The 26,148-nt window shown below is 26.4% G+C and overlaps 2 protein-coding genes and 1 long non-coding RNA gene across 4 annotated transcripts in view; 2 read left to right on the forward strand and 1 right to left on the reverse strand.

The window, feature by feature from the left end:
* The window catches only part of Dus3 (Dihydrouridine synthase 3), a 12,583-nt gene extending 5,768 nt beyond the window's left edge, over positions 1 to 6,815 (forward strand). The window contains exons 6-12 of the mRNA XM_014437339.2: positions 503 to 643; positions 938 to 1,108; positions 2,589 to 2,765; positions 2,900 to 3,040; positions 4,609 to 4,782; positions 5,036 to 5,217; positions 6,546 to 6,815. Of these exons, the coding sequence (XP_014292825.1) occupies positions 503 to 643; positions 938 to 1,108; positions 2,589 to 2,765; positions 2,900 to 3,040; positions 4,609 to 4,782; positions 5,036 to 5,217; positions 6,546 to 6,618 (1,059 nt within the window). The 3' untranslated portion in view covers positions 6,619 to 6,815. The remainder of the gene's footprint in view (positions 1 to 502; positions 644 to 937; positions 1,109 to 2,588; positions 2,766 to 2,899; positions 3,041 to 4,608; positions 4,783 to 5,035; positions 5,218 to 6,545) is intronic.
* A 1,685-nt stretch (positions 6,816 to 8,500) lies between these two features.
* On the reverse strand, positions 8,501 to 25,973 carry LOC106691537 (uncharacterized). 2 transcript variants are annotated; one of them, XR_010842883.1, is made up of 5 exons: positions 13,179 to 13,248; positions 12,150 to 12,209; positions 11,354 to 11,425; positions 8,999 to 9,139; positions 8,501 to 8,707 (listed from the first exon to the last, which is right to left on the reverse strand). XR_010842883.1 is itself a non-coding variant. In XM_014437332.2 (5 exons), the coding sequence occupies exons 1-5, from the start codon at positions 25,851 to 25,853 to the stop codon at positions 8,534 to 8,536; spliced, it is 468 nt and encodes a 155-aa protein (XP_014292818.1). In that variant the 5' UTR covers positions 25,854 to 25,973; the 3' UTR covers positions 8,501 to 8,533. The 2 variants fall into 2 exon arrangements, 1 of the variants encoding a protein (XP_014292818.1); XM_014437332.2 differs by lacking the exon at positions 13,179 to 13,248 and adding an exon at positions 25,833 to 25,973.
* Positions 13,247 to 25,793, forward strand: LOC106691538 (uncharacterized). Its single transcript, XR_001344803.2, has 2 exons — positions 13,247 to 13,387; positions 25,713 to 25,793. It is a non-coding gene; the product is annotated as an uncharacterized lncRNA (long non-coding RNA).
* Positions 25,974 to 26,148: the final 175 nt, after the last annotated feature.

Consider the following 26,148-nt stretch of genomic DNA (forward strand, 5'->3'; position numbering starts at 1 on the left):
CGCACCCCTCCAGTAGTAGAGTACGCACCCCTCCAGTAGTAGAGTACGCACCCCTCCAGTAGTAGAGTACGCACCCCTCCAGTAGTAGAGTACGCTTCCCTTCAAGTATTTCTTGCTATTTTTGATTTAATGAGGTGGCTTCTATCTCTATTCTTAACTTGATTCATCAGACCTAGGAATGCTGCGAGGCTTCATCTCTTCATTTGAAATTTTCCCTTGGAGTTTCGTCCCTCTGCTCGTGTAGCCAATTTCTCCAATGCCTAAGCTTTGTCTCTTAGCCCACACCAATAATGGTTGAGATTCATCCCTTGTCACTGCTAGTATCCCGCTCGATTCTTCTTCACTCTTTCAGTTCGTATGATCATGCTTCTTATGAATATGTCTTGTAGAGGCCTTCAGTGAAGTTCATATAGTAAGCCACCTCCAGGCCTGTATCACTTAAACAACACCCTTGATACTATCAACAAGCTTTATTCAAAAACATGTTTTCATTTAATTCTAGATAGACTGGCGTGATAAGCTCTATTTATCTCCTTTGACCACTGTTGGAAACCTTCCATTCAGAAGGCTGTGTGTGGATTTTGGTGCTGACGTAACATGTGGAGAAATGGCTCTTGCAACACCCCTTCTTCAGGGATCCTTGGTATGTTATAAGCTAATGTTGTTTAGTATTGTTATCTCTACTATTTAACATATTTTTATGAACTTTATTGGTTTAAGAATATTTTATGTACTTCCATTATTTATTCATTTTTTTAACCATTCAGATTTAATAATGACACTGTATATATTATGTTATTTTTCTATTTATTGGTGATGAATTATGTGTCAACTTGTAAATTCAGCAATAAGAAGGAAATCTTATTTAACATCTCATTATATTATTTAGGTTAGTTTTAATTAATTTAAACATAATTGTTTTTCTCTTGCTCAACAGTCTGAGTGGGCACTGGTGAAACGGCATCCTAGTGAAAAAATTTTTGGCGCCCAGCTATGTGGATCAAATGTAAACATGCTGACTAAAGCTGCTCAAGTCGTTGAAGATATGGCTGATGTAGACTTCATAGATATCAACCTTGGTTGTCCGATTGAGTTCATATACCGTCAGGTAATATTTTATTTTAAAATAATGTAGGAAGTGCACATTTAACTTAACGCCAGGCGCTACTTCATGTGCTGGTTGGATTATCATGATTGAACTGTGTATAATTTAATTGAAATTGAATCTTTTGAACAATTTACAGGGTTGTGGAAAGTAAACAAAAGAAAACACTACTAGAATCTATTGTATAATTTACATGGTTATAAGTGGGTAACTAAAAGGAAGCATAGGTAGATTAGGTTAATTTTATAATTTTTATGGGGCCATTGAAGATAGCAAATATTGATGAGTTGTTCTGCATGAAGATAATGTTTCAGCTGGGGATAAGAAGGAAAATTTGTAGTAAACTCACTCAGATAGATGGTAGGGCGATATCGTCTCCTTTTGCATTCTTGTCTTTCCTTTTCTTCTCTTCCTAGTCAGGGAACCACTTCCTGAAGTTACGTGCGCATCATAACTTTTATGATCGTAACCAACGTTTCGCCCTCATTTGCAAGGCTAAGTGGGGACAAGATATAAGCATACCAAATGTGATAAAACAGTGTTTACAATGTTTGTATCTTGTTTCCATTCACTCCTGATGAAGTACTGCAAAGTGAGGGGAAATGTTTATCAATAAATTTTTTTTTTTTAATATTTTGTACATATCTTGACAGCCATCCGTACTATTTTCCTAGATCAACTATAAATCATCCATTAGAATTTATTTTTACTTTCACTTGTGTTTGAAGCCTAATTTTTTATAAAAATAATATTTAACATATAAAGTCATAGAAGGTAATGAAGAATGATAAAAAACACATAAATGAGAGGTCTATTCTGACACGAGTTAGTTTTTAAATTGGCAGGCATATGCACAGTGCATTATTCTGTTTAACCAGTCTGGTTAATGATAATGTTGTCTTGTTACCGTAGTTGTTAAGTAGTTAATTTATAATAATTTAGCATTGAATAAATAGTTAAAAGTAGAATGTAAATTATAGTCAACTGTTATATTTTTTATATTCCTGCCAAAATTTTGCTATGAGAAATATTATTAACAGTACTTTTCTGAAAACTGTTGAAATCAGAGTTAGTCAAATTTTTAACTGAAAGAGTCAGTTGAATTGCTTCAATTGGAAGTATTGCTTCAGTGAATAATGTAGAAATATCTGTTCTTAATCAAACGAGGATTAGTTTTAACTCAAATTAAAGTGGTAGGTGAAAGTTGTGTAATATTGGCCCTGTATCAGATTTTTAATATTTTCTTTTTAAATTATTTTTTATTTATTTCTCTTCTCTGTCCAGTGTTATTGCTTGTGTTAATGACTAGTAATTTTATTCTTTAAAGATTAAATAACAAACTTTCTTTTCAAACCACTTTAAAAAATAGATCTTTGTTAAATACAATTTAATTGATATTTTTGTTTGAATATATTTCTAAATGAATTATATACTTATTTGACACTAAGGTTGCATTATATATATTAAAATGTGATTTGTTCAGGGTGGTGGAAGTGGCCTTCTTCTAAGAGGACATGTCTTAAAATCAGCTGTTAGATCAATGTCTTATATGCTCAATGTTCCATTGACTGTGAAGACTAGATCTGGTTGCGTGATTGGGAAAAATATTGCTCATAACTTCATGCCAATGTTCAGAGATGCCGGAGTATCCCTAATTACAGTAAGTTTGTGTGGAAGTTTTTTTTTATTAGAAGTATTAAGTTGGAAATTGAAAATAACAAATTTGTTTTTAGGATATATAGTTTTTGTACTGTTTTTTTTTTTTCAAGTTATGATAATAAGAATTATTTTCAGGTTCATGGAAGAACGAGAGAACAGAGGTACACAAAGAATGCTGATTGGGACTATATTCAAGAGTGTGCGGCTGCTGCGAAACCGACTTCGGTGTTTGGCAATGGTGACATCTTATCTTATGAAGATTACATGGCTGCAAGAGTTAGTCAATTTGCTTTTGTTTGTTTTTATTAAATATAAAATTATTAGATGAATATAAGGATTTTAATAAGCTGAACCATTCAGTTTGTTATTGTCTGTTAGCTTTCTCTGGTAATACTCAATCAAATTAAGATTGTTAGTAGTTGTTTAGGTTTAAGTTGTAATTACAAATTAATAATAAAGCCTTAGTTAACCCAAAGGTTCAATGCTGACACCACCATCATTCTCTACATACATCTGTTCATCGACGCCCATCCCAACCCAAATCTACTAAATTACTTTAACGCAATCCTCCCATCTATATTTTGGTTTACCTCTTGAGTTTTTACCCATCGGTCCAGTGTTTATTTACATTTTAGGGATCCTTTCGCTACTTAACCATGAAAAAAGCATATTTTTTTTTTTTCTTTTTTTTTCAAGTAAAATTTAAAATTAGATACAACTACGTTGATGAACTCTAGTAAGGAACTAGGTCTCAAAATAAATATGGATATAACAAAATATATTGCTAGTAGTAGAAACGGGACCAATTTCAGTTTCTCAAGTATTTTTCTCAAATAATTTCTTCTACACAATTTCTTTCTCAGAGTAGTTCTTTCTAGATATAGAAGGAATTACATTTGAACAGGGAGATAGGTTTAAGTATTTAGGCTCCCTAGTAACTATAAAAAACAAAATTGATGAGGAAATAGAAGCGAGATGCCTATGATTTTTCAATTTCGATATTGCTTAGCTTGTGTCTTTTGTCTAAAAACTTAAAAAAAGTTAGAATCTATGAAACTATTATCCTTCCCACTGTTCTTCACGGATACAAAACGTGGCCTCTCATACTAAGGAAAGAATGGCACCTTAAGGTTTTTGAAAATAAAGTATTATTTAAAATATTGGGACCGAAAAAGGATTAATTAAAGGGAGAATTTAGAAGAGTACACAAAAATGAATGGAGGGAGGGAACTGCACATGGTAAATATAAATCAGGTTATATCATTGTGGTGAATAAGATGGACATATTAGGTTGTGGGACTTTGTAAGAACAGATCCCTAAAATGTTAATAAACACTGAAGCGATGGGTAAATGCCCAAAGGGTAGACCGAAACATAGATGGGAGGATTGTTTTAAAACTGATTAAGTTGAGTTGGGTCTAGAGAGACATCACTGGAAAGATGTATGTGGAGAGCGATTGGTGGTATCAGCATCGAACCTTTGGGTTCGCTAAGCTGTTTTTATTATCATTATAACTTTCCAGAAATAAAAATATTAGGTTAAAAGAGTAACATTTCTTTCTTTACTTGTTGTGTACAGTTATCTGATGGAAAACCATCCACAAATGCATTCTTGTAGATTGTTATTACATAAAAATAACAACAACATTGATTAAAGTGATTTTTTAACCTAAGAAATTAAATTAAATAAATAAAGATTTGATAGATTTACTATTGAATAGGTATTAGTTTTTCTATTAAAATATCAGTGTTATTAAGGGTTTTTCTTAGGTATGCATAGTTTCCTCCAAAAAATTTTTTTTTACCATTTTTTCAACATTTAAAAATTTCATGTTTACCTTTAGGAAAAGGCACCAGATGTTGCAGGAGTAATGATCGGAAGAGGAGCCCTGATCAAACCATGGATATTCCAAGAGATCAAGGAAAGGAGGATTCTGGACCCGTCCTCCTCGGAGAGGTTCGGTTATCTCAAGACTTATGTAAATTATGGTCTCGAACATTGGGGTTCTGACACTAAAGTAAGTGTTGTGTTTCTACTGAATAACAAGCTAGTAACAAAAAAAAATAAAAAAGTTTTAAAAATTGTAGAGATTAATGAGGATGAGTATATGTACACTGGGATAACCTATTGAAGTTAAATAAAATTAAAAAGTAATCAAGTTTGGGTTTATTTTTTCTTATAATCTTATATACATTTGTAGCTAATTTCCCTTTTCTTTGTAAGATTCTTAAAATGTTTTTGTTATTAATACAATTTTTTGGCTGTTTTAGGGAGTCGAAACAACAAGGAGATTTTTATTGGAATGGCTCTCTTTTTGTCATCGCTACATTCCCACTGGGCTCCTAGTTAATCCTCCGCAGAAAGTAAACCAAAGACCGCCATTTTATGCTGGAAGAGATGATTTAGAAACACTTTTTGCTAGTTCTAACTCGGGAGACTGGATAAAAATAAGGTATTTTATATATAATTTGAATTCTTGTTCGATGTTTGTTTACCAACGATAATAAAAATATTCATTAAGTCTCAACCTATTTATGTTCTTATTATTTCACTCGCTACGTTTCGGCCATTCCAGCCATTCTCAAGGATAATTAATTCTAAATATCACAGCTACAATGTTTTTAAAAAATTGCAGGCTATTCTACTATTTAGTTTATCAATCTATTTCATTTCTAACTAATTCAATTTTTATAATATTATTACTTTTACACTTTCTAATATAACGTCCTCTTTTTATAAAGATTATATTAGAAAGTGTAGATGTAATAATATCAAAAAAAGTGACTTAATCAGATAAGAAATAGGTTGATAAACTAAAATATACAAAGGTAGAATAGCCCACAATTTTTTAAAACATTGTAGCTGTGGTAGTTAGAATAACTTATCTTTGAGAATGGCTGGAAGGGCCTAAACGTAGCAGTTAAATAATAAGAAAATAAACAGATTGAGACTTAATGGATATTTTTTATTATAATTGATAAAGTATTTTATTCATTGCTGTGTGAAAATTATAATTAAATTATCATTTATTTCTGCAGTTAACCAAGAAGTATTTCATTATTATTCTCTGGAACTTATCAAATATGTTGTCAAAATTTTTTTTTAGTAGAATATAAGGTATATCAGAAAAAGGTTAAAGTGTAATAGTGTAAGTGGTTCACTTATAGTTTAAAATCTTATTTTTAAATTTGATGAAATAAAATTACATGGATAGGACTGAGGTAGTGTATATGTACGTAGATGTGTGGTATTGGCAAACATTTTGTTATACAAGAGAACCCTGAAGGCCTTCCTTCCCCACCGGACTCGCCCCACTAAGACACGGGGCAGCGATGGTCCTATATCACTTTTGAAATATTTGCTTAAAACGGGAAGAAGAGACTTTAAAATAGTTTAATTGAGTAATATTTAAAAAGTGCCTGAAATTGAAAAACTGCATGAAGGTTTAAGGACTGTTTTGGGGTCAAAAAATGATTTTTGAAACTAAAGTATTTCCTGAAAATATTCATTTCTTTTTTTCAAACTTTATTTTGTGTCTGATAAAATAATGCCACGATATTAATATGCTCAAGTTGGAATTTGAGCAATAGAAAATGATTCATACCTTAGAAAACAAGAATATTTTTCTCCAAGCAATTTCTTCTTACAAGAGTATATTTTATACTGAAATTTAAATAAAACTTAATCTATGCACAAAGACTTTGTAAGCCTAGAATTATTCTTTCTATGTTTTATGTAGAAGATAAAGGTTTTCATTACTTGTAATATTTTTTTTTTCAGCGAGATGTTGCTCGGTCCAGTTCCTGAAGGCTTCACATTCTTGCCCAAGCATAAAGCTAATGCTTGGAAATGATTTGATGAATATAGCTGTTGAAATAAGAACTGATAATCCTGATTCCGTTCAGTTCCTACCAACATAAATGAGAGATCTCCTTTTTGAGATATTCCATTATCTCCTTTATGAGATATTCCATCAAATGTATTTATACATAAACTATTGTAAATATAGTTTTAAAGTTTTATAATAAAACTATAATTTTTTTTAATATATTCATTTTTATTAGTCCGATTCCTTTCTGTCTACCTCTCTGGATAAAAATAACAATATTTTTAAGTATATTTTCTGATATCTTGTTCGAGACTGGTATTATCATTCAATTAAAATAAATTAGATCTATGAAGTCCCAACACTCTTTATTAACAACTTCAAATGTTCAACGTTTTGGTCCACTCAGGGCCAATATAATTTCACAGCCTCACAATTACTGTTAAAATTTGCAGGATATTCTTTCTAGGTCTAATATATATTATTGTTAAAATTAACTTGTTTACAAGTTTGTGATATTAGTATTAAGATAATTTGTAATCAAAAGTTTTTGAACTTAAATGAAGAAGTGACAAAATAAGTTAATTACTTTATGAACACAGTTCAAACCCTGGTTTGAAACAAAATTTTCCTCAACAAAACATTTATGGATGTAACCAAACTGAATAAAACTATGTTTTTATAGTCTTACCATGTCAATTCAACTTAACTCTAATTAAATACCTGACATTAAAGCACAGGTTTTGTGATTGCGATAATGACAGCTGTGACATGTTTTGACATTAAACTGTCGAAACGAATTAGCTCATAACTGCAACCTTATATATAACCTACACATTTGTAGGTTTACAGTTAGTTATTTCTTTATGATGTGAGTTTTTTTGTTGTATTTAATCATAATATTTTATCGATATATGAAGGAGATGGTCGGAGGAGCAGTCAAAAAGGAACTACAAATACTTAACAACCATTTATTTGCCAATGTTTCACCTCACTCTGCGGGGCTATAAAAGATACAATAATAAGATACAAATTAACTAAAAATATATTGACAATGTAGGATAAAAAGATACAAAAAAGTAAACCAAGGTAAGGTTAAAAATTACGTAAATAAATGAAAAAATTATATAAAAATGAAATAAAAATAAGAAGTATGTATATATGAAAAAAAAAAAAAATTGATTATTATATTTACGGAGAACAGGATACGCAATAACACGTAGAAATAGAAAAGTAGTTATGAGGTAAATAAAAACAAAAAATGTTTATACACTAAAAGATTAAGAAAGATGAGAATAAATGAAGGCTAAGAAAGAATAAATAACAAGTATAAATAATAATAATAAATAAATAAAGAACAAATCAGATCCGCTCACCTGTCAAGTTTACAAACAGTGAGTGAGTGACGAATAAACGTAATTTTTAACCCTACTTAAGTTTACTTTTTTGTTTCTTTTTATCTTACATTTTCAACAAATTTTTAGTTGTTTTGTGTTTTTTTAACCCTGATCAAGCCCTGCAAAGTAAATGTTGACAAATAAATAGCTGTGAACTATTTTTTGTTCCTTTTTTACTGCACCCCAACCATCTCCTTCATATTTTGAAAAATATGATCAATATTGTTCTTATCATTCATTTACCAATCTGAACTTTGAAGTTAGCCTCACTATCATCGAGTAAATGAGTACTGTCCTACTTACTCTCACAATATAACTATAATATTGACAATTAGGCATCTCTACCAATGGCGACACAAACCCCTCCAGGGCCTATATGGGAATTTTTTTTACCTCAACCATGAGGCATGACAATAATTTTAAAAAATAAATTAACATTTTTATTACTTTTAAAATTTGAAAAGTGAAATATTTTGAAGATTTGGTCTCAAATAAAACATAATTCTAAAAAATTTCATTTTTTAAAACATTCTTGTATATTGTATTTACAATACATTATGCTCATTCATTGATGGTAATTGATATGTTGGAAGCATGCACTCGCAATCAGAGGCAATGCTCTGTGTATAAAATTCCCAGTTTTCACTTCCTTTTCTCCTCTTGGCTATAGACATTTGCTCATGTCGCTGGACGCATTCAAATCCAGGAAAGGTGCACATCTGTAATGTAACGTGGTTAAAATTATAACGAACATTTAATAGCTAAGAAATATAAATAACGAACATTTACAAAATACTGATAATTAGGATAATAGTATGTATTTAATGGTTTTATGTTTTTGTATTAATACATATACAAACTTGAATATGTTCATATCTTGAAATCATTCTTATCTGAATAAAGGATTTATTCTAAATCATAAATGATTGATTCTTATGAGGATACTTCTGGTAAAATATATTATTTCAATATAAACAAAAGATAGAAGTGATACTATGTAATTGACTTACATGACTTTCCTTTGTGATGATCTGGTCTTGCCTCTCTGGCCTGGTGCATATGTACTCTGTGTACGAAGATGGCATGTATTCGAACTCATCATCTTCCATCGCTATTTCCTTCTTTATTGAATGACATAGTGGCTTGTATGACTGCAAGATATAAGAATCGTTAATATTTCCTATGAAAGGCATGATTTTGTTTACTACTATTCACATGTGAATCAGAAATAGAATTTGTCCTACAATATTTCACATTTATAATAAAAGGAAGTTAGTCTGGGTGCGGTCAAAGAAAAACTCAAATAGTGATTAAACTATTTATATTGAGCAACGTTTCACTCTACGTTGCAGGGCTTCATCAGGGCTAAAAAAGATACAAACACTTAAATGACAAACATAAACAAAAATTTTTATAAAAAACTTTTCCCATTTATTTTTACATCATTTAAGTGTTTATACATTTGTTAGCCCCGCAATGTGGGGTGAAACGTTGGCTCAATATGAATAGTTTAATCACTATTTGAGTTTTTCCTTTACCGCACCTGGACAATTTTCTTTTTATTATTATGCACGGTCAATTAGGGATCTTCCAGTATTTCACACTTATACTAATATCCGGACATTATTAGTTAAATCTAACTGCCTCCCATATCTTAACTTGATTAAAATTAAAAGTATTATTCAGCTTATACATATAATTTTTTCACTTTTTTGAGACTGGTTATATTGTTTAAATAAAATAATTTTTATCCAATTAAAGTCTCACAACACTCTTTATTATTTCTTTTAATGTCCAACATTATGCACAACCTGCCCATCCTCAAGGACAATCTGTAATTGTAAATTTATAATTATACTGATAATTTTAACACAAATGTACTGTTTTTAACAACAGTGAATTATGTTATGTTCAAGAGGGGGAGGGGAGACACAGTAGGGGGTATTGATGAACTTTAGTTTAATATGTTAGAGTGTTATAATTGGAAAAAATTGTGAAAAAGGAGAAATATTTCCTTCTTTTAACATGGTTGAGAGTCTGGAAGATTATTGATTGACCGTGTGTATAGAAGAATGGAATATGGTGCGGTAAAAAAAAAACTCAAATAGTAAATAATTATACTATTTTATTGAGTCGTTTCGCCCCACATTGCAGGGCTTTGTCAGGGCTGTTTTTACAGTAGTCAAATGGTTGAGAGTCTGTAGTAGATTTGCTAAATGGAGAATGACTTCACGCAACAGATCAGTTGAGCTCCACGACATTTTGATAGGTTAGTTGCTTGTACTTCATGTTTGGTTTGTATTCTTTATTTCGGATGTTTTCAAAACTCTAATAAAGTAATAGATAAAAATGATGACATTCTGAAAAGTTTTGAAAAGAAAGGTTAGAAAGTTGCCCAGAAAATCCGCTAAGAGCTCCTCTGAATTTAACTTATAACATGGATTTTAAATTTTGCTGTTCACAATGCTATACTTGTAACACTTAGCATGCATGTTAAAACTTTTTTAACATTTCTTTTTAGCTCTTGACTTTTAGGCAATTATGATTTTTAAAAATGTTACTAAGAGTACATTCTTATAGTAAAAAAAAAAATTATGTTTATAAAAAGAAAAAAATATTTGAAAATAGGCTTGGATAATTTTTCAAAACAATGCCTCATAAATTTGTTTAAAATTGGTTATTTTATATATTTATCTGGTAAATTCTGTAGTTAGTTCATATAATAATATATTTTATTATTATATATTTATAAAATAGATTCATTATTTTTTTTAAATCTTTAAATCTAACAGCAGAGAAATATATTAATAGTTCTATAGTTATGTTGTTGTTTTTTAAACGTGCTTAATATTTTTGTATTTATTCATGTTTTTTAAGACAAATATCCCTAAAATCCTTAGATAAGTTTAATAACCGGTTGTCTTATAAATCCCACATCATACCCTTAATACCTCAGTGATCCAATCAATCTAGCACTGAACCAAACCAGTGTGAGTAATATAATTTTAATTTATTTTAGTTAATGAATTAAATATCATTTTAATGATATTTTGAATTCTTATTATTAATCCTTTGAATTTTCATTTTAATGACAATTAAAATTTATAAGCATTCATTATATATACATATATGCATATATATATTTTTTCATTTTCAATTATACCCAAGGCTTGCACAATGGCCCCTAAAACAGTAATGTATCCATCAATGCTTACAATGCAAGTAGACAAATAAGTAATTTACATAAAGGAAACGTGTTAATCTGGCTCTAGCTAACTTCATTATGTAAATTTTATTTCATTCTACTTCGGGCTGTCGAGTGTTTTGAAACAATGGTGAATCAATGATATATTTTAAGTACTTACTTTTTTTAGAGTTTCGGTCTTGTGATTATTACTCTGATAATACTCCGGTAATTGTCCATCTTGTAAGTAGAACTAAACATTAAAGTATATTATTAAACATCAAGTTACAGCTGGTTGAAAGTTTTATTACAATAATTATTTTATATTATATTAACATTATTTATTTATACTTTTTATAGTTGGTATTATTACAACTTTCTTCTTGTGAAATGAAGAAAAATTGAAAAAAAAAATTATGAAAAAAGAAATATTCTGAATTTATAAAAATAAAATATTATTAAAATGTTTTTCCAATTAAAGTTATGAAAAAATATTGTCAAGTTGTATGGTAATTGTTGGTTAAATAATTTTATAGAATAAAGAAACTATTTTGACATAAAATTTAAAAGAAGGAAAAATTATTTTTTAAAACTGAAAATGATAAAAATTTTAATGTACTTTAATTACTTAACTTAGCTAAAGTTTAAATATAGAATTAAATAATAGTTTGTAATGAATAATAATAATAATAATAAATTGATACAATTGTTGAAAAAAGAGATCTTTCTGATATTTTTTAAAAGTTTTAGATGAAGACATTTTTTATGTTATTTACACTTACAAAAAAACCTATAAATAAAATGTTTTAAATTCTCTTTAAAATGAATAAGTAAATATTATATAATAAGTTATTTAGATGTAAAAGTTACATTAATAATCAAATATGAATTATAAAAATATAAATCATATTATCACTAAATTTAAAAACCTTAGTAAAGGTAAATTATAATTGATTGGTTTGAAAAAAAATACTTACTTGCCCGTACGCTGCATTTTTCGACAATATAACTGATAGAAACAAGATGCAAATGCTGACCTGAAACAGATGTTTTCTTTCTTAAAATAAATTTTTTGTTTAATCTTAAATATCTAATTTTATTCTGAATTTGAATCATTCTATGATTTAACTTGTCGAAGAAAAATGTTGAAATTTGTAGTTTTTTGGGTTTAGTACTGTAGTAATATTGAGGATAGGAATGGTAGGTTATTGTTAGGTTTCCCATTTATTTCATGTTACATGAAGCTTTCCATTCATAAATCAGCCAAGTGCATTTTCTTAAGTTTTAATTTTTGGCTCTTGCTTATCACACGAAAACATAATTTCATTCAAAACATTTAAACAACAGCTATTTAGCTGTTTTGGGAAAAAAATATGTTTATCTTATAATAATCTAATACTAAAAATGTTAAATTGATAAATTAAAAAAAAATAAAAATTTGAAAATGGTCTTGGATGATTTTGCAAAACAATGCCTCATAAATTTGTTTAAAATCGCTGTTTTATTAATACTATAGTTGTAAATTAATCACCATTAATTTTGTATTATTTCTAAATAATAAATTGTTTTTCTAAAAAAATATAAAATTGTTTTTTAAAGCTAGTTTTGTTTTACAATAAATTACCCTTTCTCTTATGTATTTCTTATATGTAAAGGTAAGTGTCAGTAAAAAAAAAATGACTTGTAGATTATTTTCCTAAAATTTTGAAGTCAGGAATTTTTGAAGTTTTAAGTGACAGTAAAACCATTTTACGAGACTAGATAATTTTATCTTAGGTGTAAATGGCAACTAATGGTCTAAATACTATTTCTTTTTCAATGTCAACTATTTCAATTATTGTAAGTGTATATTAAAATATATTTTTCAGTTATTCATAATGCGAATATCTCCTTTGACATTGTATTATTAATATGGAAGATACGTTCTTCCAGAGGCCATTGAATTTATTAAGCTTCCTGCTTATACAATAGTAAAAGATAAGAGTCAATTGACCCAAGGTACTCACTAACAACAGAAGCCTTGTTGCTGGCCCAATAAGAGATCTCAATGACCATGGTTACCACTGTCTTAGGCAGGACTGAATTACCTTCCAAGAGGGAGTATTGGGAGGGGGACGCCACAGACAACATTTTAACTGAGGTCAACTCACGGGGTTGGTGAGGTGCTCTGACAAATGAGAATTCCAGAATCCCAAGGGATGCCATTAATAACGAGGTATGTATATTTTTATTAATTAGTATTAAACTTATTTAATTGTCAAAATTGTCAAAAGAATTTTTTTTTATTATTAAACTACTTTTATACTACATGTCAATATATTAAATTTTTTTTTTTTTTTTTGACAAATTATAAATGTAGGTTCTATGTGCAAAAGTTGTATTTTCCACTTTAGAAAATTTTAAAGTAAACAATAAAGTATCTAATTTCAATAAAATAAGAATTTTGAATTAATTTTTATTTTTTAAAATGTAATGTTGTGTGCTTACATAATATTAAAAAGAAAAACTAATGCTTTTAAACCTTTTGTTTTATCGAAATTGGACATTTGCTGGAGAATACAAGTGGAGAATGTTGCTTCTGTAGTTATATGTGATATGATCGTATGAACTGTTTAGTGCAAATATAATGTAAGTCAAAACTGAAGTTTTAAGATCTTCAATACTTTAGTGGAAGTTATATAAAGAGTTTGGTAAGGAATAATAGATTCCTCTGTTAAAACTAGCCAATGACTTACATCACTTGTGCTCTCGACGGCTCATACAATATCTTTATATGAGGGTTTATTTATACTTGAGAATGTGTAGTTTTATGTTTATTTCAAAATATTTTATTTTATTAATAAATATTTTTTAAAAAAATCAGTTTTATAGGTTAATGATTAGAAATAAATAAATGAGTTTATTTTTCTGTATTGATTATACTTGTGAAATCTCTATAGTTTAGTATTCTATTGTTTTATAAATGGTCATTTAAAGGAATTTTACACAAAATTAGGCTATTAAAATGAGTTATCTTCCTGAAATAGACTTTTGAATAAATTATGAAATTGAAATTTTAGTAATAAATATTTTTTTATAACAAAATTGATTTATTATTTTAAAAATCACCATTATTTTATGTGTTGCATTGATCAGTTCTTCAATTTTATGATATTTTTTGGTAAATTTGAAAAGATAAAAATAAAGCACACCACAATTAGATAAGAAAAAATTATCACAATAGATAGACAGTAATCAAACAAAAATACTAAATATTATGACTGGCTTTTACCTTCATCTGTTTTAATTCACTATATTTTTAATAAATAATTTTTTTTAGAATATGTTTTTAATTTTTATTTGGTATTTATTTTATTATGATGAAATTAATTCAAATGAGGGAGTGTTAAATTAATTTTAGAAAAAGAATATTTGTTAGTGTTTAATAATAAGATTAGTTGTATATATTACTTTTATAAAATATAATTCTATATTTAATTATTATGAGCATGGTTTGAACATTTCTCTAAATAAAGTTCATAAAGTCTGTTTAAATCATTCTTGTTTTTAACTGTCCAGAATTTATCTTTATTTTAATTATATTGTAATATAAAATAAGTAAGCGGTAATTAAATTCATTGCATAAGATGCTTGGACAAGCCGACTGCCGTTAGGTAGTGCCAAACTACAGCTAAGTGCTATAATAAGCAATTTCTACATCTAGTAAATCTTTTAGTAATGGTCTTCTTCCTTCCACTTAGTCCCCTTCTAGGCTCCGTTCCATTTCTTGACTATTTCGTCTACACTTTTGTTTATTCCACTTTGTAATGTCTAATCTATGTTTTTAGTTAGTTTATTTATATTTTTAATTGTTATAATTATGATTGAAACTTTGTCTTAGTAATGATTGCAGTTGTTTTATAATATATTTTTTTAATTAATAAAGATAAGTTTATTATGAATAAGAATTTATCTATTTTTAATGAAATTAATCTTCATACAATAAAAAAAAGGAAAAAGAAACAATTGTATTTCTGACTGTCTAGTCATGTCTAATAATTATCCTAATCAAGCAATCAGTGACACAAATTGTGTTCTTAACAAGGTAATTAAATTTGATGCTTTCTTAAAATAGTAAACAGCAATTAGTAAACTGTATCTTTCATTTTTTAATTCCAGTTACTATAAAACATACTTACTACTTAAAATTACATGTTTTTTTCCAAGATTTATGTTTGAAAATCAGATGAAAAGTGATTTAATTGTTTCACTAACGGTTAAAAACCTTAAGGAGCGGGGAAATGGCAGAGGGGGAGAGAAAAAACTGAAATCCCCAAAAGGCGCTCAGTTCCCTAACTTAATTTGGAGGGATTATACCTTAAAAACCTTGACATGACAATATTTTGTTGCTATACTCATTTGGTGGCTAGACATCAAAAGCAAGAAAATAAATTCTTGTAGATGATAGTCTGATTATCGTCAGAAAAGAAGAAAATTGATATCTTGTGTTTTTGTTTAATTAGTAACAATAATTAATATTTTATTAATAAATAAAAAATATTTGACTCATGTAAAACTAAATTACAGTACGATAAACTAGACAATATTAAAACCTTTTGAGGTGGCCTTTCTAGTTGCTAAATAAATTTTCAAAAATAAATAAGTTTTATTTTTTTCATAAAAAAAGTTAATTATTTGCAATGTTTTTATCTACATTCAATAAAATACATTTCTTGTTTATAAAAATATGTGGATATTACAAATGAAATTCTACTTTTAAAATAAAAAAAATTTCATATGAAAAACAAATTTGTTATTATGAAAGTCATACATTAAACGGTATAACAAAACTTTCTAGTAATTATAGCAATAATTTGTAAACTGTGGTTTGATTCCTGATGGTTTATAAGTTATTTAAATTTTGAGTTTCTTTTTTTTTTTCTTGTTATTTTATTTAACAATAATGTAAGAGTGTCAATATAAAAAATGAAAGAATAATCTTACTATATCATATATTTTCTAATTAAAAAAAAATCTCCTTGCTTAAAAAGCTTTAAGTTCATATCAATAAGTTGAGGTTTTATTAATGAATCTGCCTTTAATAAACATGAAATTTACAAAGTGATCAAAAATAATATAAATACGAAGTACATCTAGTAACGAAATAAGAATTATTGCTAAAATTACAGAAAATTTTTTTAATACCGTTTAGTGCATGACTTTCATAACAATAATTTTTTTTTATCGAAAAGTTTTATATTTATTTAATTTTTTTCCTAAAGGAATTTAATTTGTTATATCCACATTAAATATTTTATTTTACATATTTTTTATACATGAGAATAGTATGTTAGTAATTTGTAATTATTTTGGCTGTAAACATTGATACTAAGAGGATATAGAATTTCACATGACTTTTGTTTTTTTAATAAAAACTGGAGGCGGATCTCAGGTTATTCTTTAACTTCATAAACCTCAAATTAATAGATATCGGCTTTAAGCTTGTTAAGTATGGAGATTTATCTAAAAGTGGAAAATACATAATCCAGTCAAAGGCTAATAAAAAAAAAAAAGGAGAAATAATATATAATTTAATGAAAAACCAGGACTACTTTAAACATAGAAAAATAATCTAAGTAATAAAAACCTAGAGACAAAAACAAGGTTTTACCTTTCATTATATTTCTTTTCCTTTTTAATGTTTATTTTTAAAATTTTTATATTGATACTTTTAAAGTATAGTTAAAAAAAATAAGAAGAATAAAAATAAAGAAACTCAAAATTTAAATAACTTATAAGCCACCAAGAATCATACCACAGTTTAAAAATTATTGTTAAAATTACTAGACAATTTTTTATGCAGTTTAGTGCATGACTTTTAATAATAATAATAATAAAGATAACGAACCCAAAGGTTTGATGCCGATACCACCAAACGCTCTCCACATACATCCAGTGATGCCCCTCTGAACCCAATTCCACTAAATCTGTTTTAACACAATTCTCCCATCTACGTTTCAGTCTACCCCTCGGACGTTTACACATTGGTTCAGTGTTTAAGGGTTCTGTTCTTACAAAGTCCCACAACCTAATATGCCCATCTTATTAGGTGAATTATATTTACCAGGTGTAGGTCCCTTAATTCAGCGTTGTGTAATCTTCTAAATTCTTCCTTTAATTCATCCTTTTTCGGTCCGAATATTTTGCGTAATACTTTATTTTCAAAAACCTTAAGATGCTGTTCATCCCTTAGTGTAAGAGGCCACATCTCACATCCATAAAGAACAGTGGGAAGGATAATAGTTTTGTAAATTCTAATTTTTAAGTTCTTCGATAGAAGGGGGGAGGCTAAGCAGTTTCGAAATTGAAAAATAACAAGCATTTCCCGCCTTCAACCTAGGTTTTATTTCCTCAACAATTTCGTATTTTCTAGTTACTGTAGAACCTAAATACTTAAACCTATCTACCTGTTCAAACGTATTTCCTCCTATATCTATATCATCTATATTTAAAGCATGAATTTTATAATAACAAATTTGTTTTTCAAATAAAAATGTTTATTGTTAAAGTAGAATTTCATTTGTTAAGCCCACATTATATATTTTTTGTTATAAATAAGAAACATATTTTCCTGAACATGAAAAAAAAAACATTACAAATAATTTAGTTTTTTTACGAAAAATAAAACTTAAAGTTATTTAGCAACTTGATAGACCATCTCAAATGGTTTTAACAAAGACAAATTCGATGTGATTTTAAAGACAATATTGTCTAGTTTTTTATGCTGTAATTCAGAATTATAAAATTTAAATAGTTTTTTAGTTATTGCTACTAATTCAACAACAAAACGTGACAAAAACACAAGATATCAATTTTATCCTTTTTGTAGATAATCCACATATAGACCATTGTCTGTATGAATTTTTTTTTTCTTGTTTTCGGTGTTAGAAACCAAATGAGTGGAAAGTCACTATAAACATTGAATAATATAATTAATAAAAACCTAGAGACAGAAACAGGGTTGTCAGTTTGTATTATTTTATTTTATTTTTATATTATTTGTTATGTTGATACTTTTAAAGCATAATTAAATGAAAAAATAAGAAGAAAAAAAATAATAAACTAAAAATTTATACAACTCACAAGCCAACAGGAATGAAACCACAGTTCAATTTTTTTTTTAAAGAGATAAATGATTGATTTATCAATAAGCCATGCTGCCCGAATACAATGGGGGTTGCACAGCAAATTAAAATTAATCAATCATAAAAGAAATTATAAACATTGATTTAAAAGAAATAAAATAATACAATACAATGCAGTGTTCATTTTTTATAAACAAATTACAATCATTTTTTCTATTCCAAAATACAAAAACAAATAATACTAAATACTCCCAACTAATTACCATTATGATTAATTAGTGATGATATATGATCCTCAGGGATAAAATAATATTTTCTGAAATTCAAACACATGTTTATATATTTTCAGTCGAGTTAATAGGTTTTATTTTTGATAATTTTTCGTTATATTTATTTTATCATATTGGAAAACACATAGATTGGAATAGAAATAAGAAAGAAATCGTAAATTATAAACAAGGATGTAAATATACATAGAAAAACATCTGTATTTACTCGTGATGTTTGCTATTAATTGTTTGTTCCTTTTTGTCTTAAAGTTCTATGTAGAAAGAATATTCTGTAAGTGTCTGTTGTAATTACATCTGTTTCATTTATGCAATTTGTTCGTATTACTAGAAATGAAAAGTCGGAGAAAAATGTTTTATAAAAGGTATGCTATTATAATTTTGAAAAACTATAAATCACTAAATAATAAATGTACTTATATTTTAACAGACATACATTTCATATAGGACTGTTAATTTTTTATTTTATTATATTCACAAAATAATAATATAACACAGAAATCAAATCCATATAAGAATTACTTTTGGGAACACAGAAGTTCTGCAAAAGAACGCAATCTTCAGACTTTTTTACAGTTCCATTTTCATTACTTAAAATAAATATATAAAAACATATATGTAAATTTATAAATAGATATTCCTTATAAGATATAAGTAATATGTAAATAAGAAGCCGTAATTTTTAAGTTAGCAAAAATTAAATTAATTTATATTTCATAGATATCTTTTCTTTGTAGTTTTTAATTGCATTATAAAAAATTATTTTCAAGATTTTTCACAAATTATAGGGTTTCTTATGGTAATGTGTTTGTAATGTTCCTGTAATTTTATAAACACAATATTTTTAAATAAGTAAGAAGGGTATTAATCGTAATTAAAAAAAAAAAAGTATATTTGTTAGTATCAACACATTGTGGAAGAAACAATTTTTGAAAATGTATTTAATAATAACATATGACATCTCAAATAATATGTGTATAGATTCCCATTATGACAAGGTTTTATTACATAAAACAATATGGCATTTTATGTATAGAATTATTGTAAATATGTTATCTCTATAAATATTAATGAACATATCTTAATTTGTATGTTGGTGAATTTCGATTTTATTTTTTAATCAAATTACAAAATAATTTTGTTTTCCGAGTTTTATAAGCTCTTGAGAACACTTAAATATTGTTCTAAAATAATTTGAACCAGAATTTCAGATTATTTATCAGAAAAATAAAGAATAACTAAATTCTTCCCATTAATTATTTAAAAAACACCTGAAATTAAATTGTAAATCATAATCTTTATTCTAAATCCGGTCCATTTCAATTTTCTTATTATTTATAATTCAAATATTCTTTAAAAAATTCTCTGATCGAATTTAAAATATTTTAATTTTATAAAAATTAATGAGCTTTGCATTAGTATAATTCGTCAAATTTTAATGTTCAAAATTACTTCACACTCTAAATTATTTTACTTAGAAATACTATTCAAGTGTGGTTTTTAAATTGTAAAACTGTTGCATTATTGTCTGTAAGAGATCTTTAAACTTGACAATAAACGTTGTTCCGTCGAAATGGAAGCCAACGACAGAGAATAATGAACTAGAGGATAAGAAGTGATGTAATGCAGTCTCACTGTTTCATTAGTCGCGCCAGCTATTATGGATACTTCCCACTCTACTAAACATATTGAAATATTTAAAAGGTAACAAAAATAATATAATTAAATATTAATAAAAATGAATAATATTCTTAATCATTTTGAGTTGCGAACTAATTAATAATATTTAATGAGTTCAGGAGAACATTTATATCACATCATTTTTCCAAATTTTTCAGAATAACTTAATTGATATTTATTTATATCATTTAACCATTTACTTAAGGTGAAAAAAAAAAAATTCTCATAATGCAAATTTAATCCTTTAATAGATTGTTTACAACAAAACCGTTATAAATTCATTTGATTTTTATCTCATTTTCTTTGTTTTAGTAATTTTTTTTTCTCATTAGGCTGGCTAATCTGATGGATGATTAATGTGTGGCCAATTTTCAGGGGTTTTAATATCTATTGTTTTTGAAAACTAGAACAACTTTATCCATTTTGTATGTAAAAGTTCTTTTAAACAATTTTTATCATATTAATGTGAAATATTAATGTTAAAATGTTAAAATTTAGTGGAAATAGATGATGTCAACACTAAGTCATTTAGATTTATAAATCGTGAAATAAAGTTCTATTGATGTGAAAACAACTAATGTCGATTTTCATTGAAAATGAGATTGGTTGTATAGTCAATTAAAAAGAATTATGAGTTTCTAAACCACAAATGACTAAAGGAATGATATAAACATAATTATTTGTATTCCAATGGATTTTTGTAACTTTCCTAAACAAAAGAGAAAAATTTTAGCATAGATTGTTCTTGAATTAAACCACATATCTAGATTGATGTATTTATATAAATGTTTTGCACTATATATATATATATGTTGTATAACATTTTTTAATTTTTTTTTAGATTTTTTGAAATTCAATACATTGAATATTATTATTTTAGAATAAATAAAAAAAAACAAACTAAAATAGCTCTTCAAATTTAACTATGTTACAACAAAAGTACACAAAAATAGCATAATTTTAGAGAAAAGTAGTAAAAAATAAAATTAACTTTTAATTTGAAAGATGGAGTCTAATGTATCACAAACTTTTTTATTCAATTAAAAATTAATCGAAGCCATCGTACCCAATTAAGGGTACCCCTTTTATGAGGTTGGGTGGACCCCGGAGGGCTCCCAAACCCACAGGACTGACTCAAGGGCTACAGGTAACAGATAAAAATTATCAGACACAAGCCGGGTCTCAAAAAGTTTTTATAAAATAATAATTGTCAGTTTAAATAGATTTTGATCATCTATTTACATTTTTTATTTATAATATATTATTCTAATTTGATATATTTTTTAAAAAATAATACATTAGTAATTTCATTTGACAATTTAAAGATAACAAATTACTTTGAAAAACACATATTAACAATAATTTAATTTAATTTTTTTAATGATATAAAACAATAAATTAATAAGTTTTAAATATCTTATTATTATATACACAAGATTTATAACCTCATAGTGCATTATTTAGTCAATTCATAAAAATCTTATTTGAAATATATGTAAAATTTATTATTACTAAGAACTTCCTTATTTAAAACAAAATAGTAGCACAAAATTTGTGTATATCATTTAAGAATTAAAAAATAATTGTAAATTCTCTTTAGTGCTTTTTTATATGTTAATTATTAATATAATTACTATTAAAAAAAGATAGTCATAATTTGAACTAAACAAATGACAATGATTAACGAAATGATGAGAAAACTTAATATTACATTGTTTAATATGTATAAAAACAGAAAAAACAAATAAAACTAAATAATATATATTATATTGAAAATGAGTAAATATAATTTTGACATTGTTTTTACACAATAGAACTGATGGTTCTAAACTTTATAACAGTAATAAATATTTTTAAAAAGTAGAAAAAATATTTAATACATATTTTTTCTGAAATAATGATGTTTATTGAAATGTAATTAAAAAAAAGTTTGAAGTTTTAATATTAAAATAATTTTTGTTTAGTTTCATACAAATAACTGTTAATGGATCAAAATATTACTAATAAATAAAATTGGAACCATACAGTGTCTTTTAAATCTGATTTATGTTCTTATTTTTTTTTTTAATAAATCCTTTAAGTGATATGATTATGCAATGATTTAAAAACATCTATAATTGCGCTCAACAAAGTTTCTATCCTTTAAATCATTTAATCTCGTACAACATTAATGATTTAGGAATGTAAAGTGGCGACAATGTAACATAATTAAACTATAAATGTTTAGTTTTTTTTACAGAGACTGAAGTAGTAATCTTAAAATATTTTAATAGGATAAAGAATATAAATTGTTTTCTTAGAATATAATTCATGGTCAAAGCGCTCATTTAATTTTTATTTTATTTTTTATCTTAAATTATTGACTCCCTTCTATGCTGTAACTGTTAATATGTAAATTCTGTCATAATAGAACGATTCTTTTTGTAAACAACTTGATAAGGTTTTTATCTTGGTAGCCGATATAATCTAAAGCAAACAACTTCAAAACTATCTACGGTTAACTTTTTAAGGACAGTGTCTTCTGTAGATATATGCCGGTTGTGTTTAAAGTACAAAGATTGCTTGCTAACACACGGATATAATGAGTGGTATAGAAATCAACAGTGGCGGCGATGAAGGTGAACATCACGGATTTCTTTCTAATATTCTGAAACCTACGAGGTTAGAAATTTTCTTATTTTATTTTTAATTTCAACAATAATTAGGATTTTTAATTCTTTAATACAAGTGATGTACAGTGAATATCAACCAAATCATGAAATTTTGTACTAATTTACTAATTCCTTTATCTCATTGAAAAAATATAATATTAAAGATAGTAAGTATTCTTTAATAAACTAAATAACTAGTTCAATGCTTAATATCAATATCTCGGAAGAAATAATGCATTTAGTCCTTAGTTATTTGTCCCACCTAAACTAGGCATAGTTCAGGCTGAAAGGTTTTTGAAAAATATATTTTTAAAGGCTGTATGATTAAAATATTGAATTGTGAAGGATTTGCATGAATAATAGATACACCTATTCACCAATATTTATTTGAGGATTTGATTATTGATACCTAAACTAGAATTATATTTTAAATTAAAATATTTAAACTTTAAATTATTTTTAATAGGTATGCAATTAAACAGTAGTTACTGTAATTTGAAACAATTGTATAAATATTTTTTTCTTTTAAGGGATAAATAATGTCCTTACATATCTATATTCAAAAATACTTAGTTGTTATGGTAGCATTGTGATATTTTTACAATTATCGAACCATAGCTACAAATAAATTAAAGCTAATATTAAATTTGCTATATTTAATTATTAATTTCAATAAATAAATATTTTTTTCTAAATGTATCTTATTAAATAACATGATACTTAATATATTTTAAAAATTTTCTGCTATTTTTTTCATATTACTTAATAGGGAACTCTAATTTGAATGGAACTATGGTAATTTAGTATCACTCTTTTTTTTAAAAATCTTTTCCTAACTTTCCTCAAAGCAGAGATGATGTAATTTAAAAAAAAACTGTGTTATTTTACAAAGTTCAACTATGAATTGTTATAATTATTATGTTATGCACTGCTTGATCATTACATATTATTTAGATTTTTAAATTAATATTTTAATTTTTATTTCACTAGTTTAATACAATAGTTAAAATTCTCTTTGTACAGGTCGTACAAAAAAACTTGTACTGATTTCTCAATAAGTAATCTCAACTTTTCATAAATTAAAAACCATTATAAAATATAATTTAATATTAAAAAAGAAATATATTAACGAATGATTTCAATCTATGAATGAATTTTTGTTCAACAAATAATAGACTAGGTACAATTACAAATTACTCATCTTATCTATAGTGAATGATTTTTTTTGTCATATTCCTCCACAAGATGAATGACCAATAAATTAAATATGACGAAAACCCTCGTTGAGATGACGAATCGCTACTCGGTATCAAGAGCTATTCAAACCTGAACAGGTAATTGACCTAATATTGAAATTATATGATTGATAATTCCCTGTAACTTTTTCTGTTTCTTTAAAGAACAATTAAATATTATTCTTTAAAAATAAAAATTTTTATTGGGATGGATTTTTAAAAACTGTATATTTTTTTCTTTATTGCTAATTATTTCCAATCAATCAAGCTAAACAAATTTTAGAATTTAAAACAGTCAACAATTTGAAAAAATTTAGATTAGATAAAAAGGTCAAATATAAAAAATACTAGTTTTGGAAAATCATTTGACTTCATATAAAGGAATGATTTTTATTACATGTCGGATATATTTTCATTAAATTAAAAAAATTAACTAAAATTGTGTCGCATCTGAAACACATATTTGTGAAAATGGTGAAATATTAAAATTTTTAAATTAAATTATGGTATTCAGAAAATAGATTTTAGACAGTAAAATTATCCGGAAAAAGAAAATGATTTAATTCATTAGTTTTAGGCGGATTAATGTAATATATATAAAAACAAAATTTGAATTTATTACGTGATAACAAAAAATTCTAACCTAAATTAAAACTGTTAGTTCCCATTGTAAATAATTTTTTAAATAAATATATTTTAGTACATTAACAAAAGCCCATAACCGTATTGTTGGCAATGAATAAATGGGTTTTTAAAGTCTAGAGCAGTTAGTTTTAAATTTTAACAATATCATTTAGAATACAAGGTCACTGTTCGCTCCAAGAGTTTCAGGAAATTCCGAATTCAATTGTCTCACCCAATCAGATGATAAATTCAAAAATACATTTTCTAATGTAGAAATTAGAAACAAATAATTGGAAGACCAATCTATAGATGAAAATTTAAGAATAGGACAAATAAAAGTTGAATATAAATATTTGATGGTATTATATGAGGAGAAGATAGTTGGGGATGTGGTAAGATAAATTTTTTATAACTTATTTGGTTTATTTTCTGACCGCAACCCCAACCATCTTCTTCTCATATACATATATATTATCTACGGTCAACTATCTTCTCACCATCTTTTATGGTATTAATATTGTGAAATTTATGGGATATAAGGAGTAATATAATAATAATAATAATAATATATTATTAAATTAAAAAATAATATGATTTTTCACGTTCAAAGAAGAGGAGTGAGTTTCTTATTACAATAGTGGTACCATCTGTTAGAAAAAGATCAAACTATTGATTGTTGATTATTTATTAATTCTTAAGATATTTATGATATTCAAACATTCAACAAAAGCATAGTATTGTGCATCTCCCCATGTCAAGGATAGGGTTTAATGATAACGGTTATTTTTTTACTTAAACACAATTTCATATTTTTTTTTCTTTTTCCTATCATCTAATTTGTTCAAAAATATAGAAAGCAGAATGAAATAAAATGTTCAAACCATGCTCATCCAAATATATGCTTTATTTTCATTCATATAATAAGTGAATTTGAATCAGGGAATGGGAGAAAAATGAAAACGGAATAGTTTTTGAAGAGAAAATGAAGATCCTGAACACTATAACATGCAGGAAGATCAGGTTAGATTTATTAATAATTATAAAATATACAGTACTCACGCTCGAAGGAATTCCCATCATGGAAATGGTAAAGTATCTAGCAGATATCGAATTTATACCTTGATATAACAACTGACAGGTAAATGGCAGGAAAAATTAGAAATTGGGTTTTTAATGAAAAATGTTATCACTTTTAGCAAATATCAGATTTATTTTGATCAACTCTGTCACAGAGCTAATAACTGATTATTTCCGTTCCAATGAATTTAGGACACCTGTTCTCTGAATTTATGACATTTCATTTCATGAATCAATATTGACCTAGTGTGTAAGTACTTGATAGGTATATTCCCATAATCTATTTTTTTATTTAAAT

This window comes from Halyomorpha halys, unplaced genomic scaffold, assembly GCF_000696795.3.
Source record: "Halyomorpha halys isolate HHAL.00 unplaced genomic scaffold, Hhal_1.1 Scaffold2473.1, whole genome shotgun sequence".
NCBI classification, from domain to species: Eukaryota; Metazoa; Arthropoda; class Insecta; order Hemiptera; family Pentatomidae; genus Halyomorpha; species Halyomorpha halys.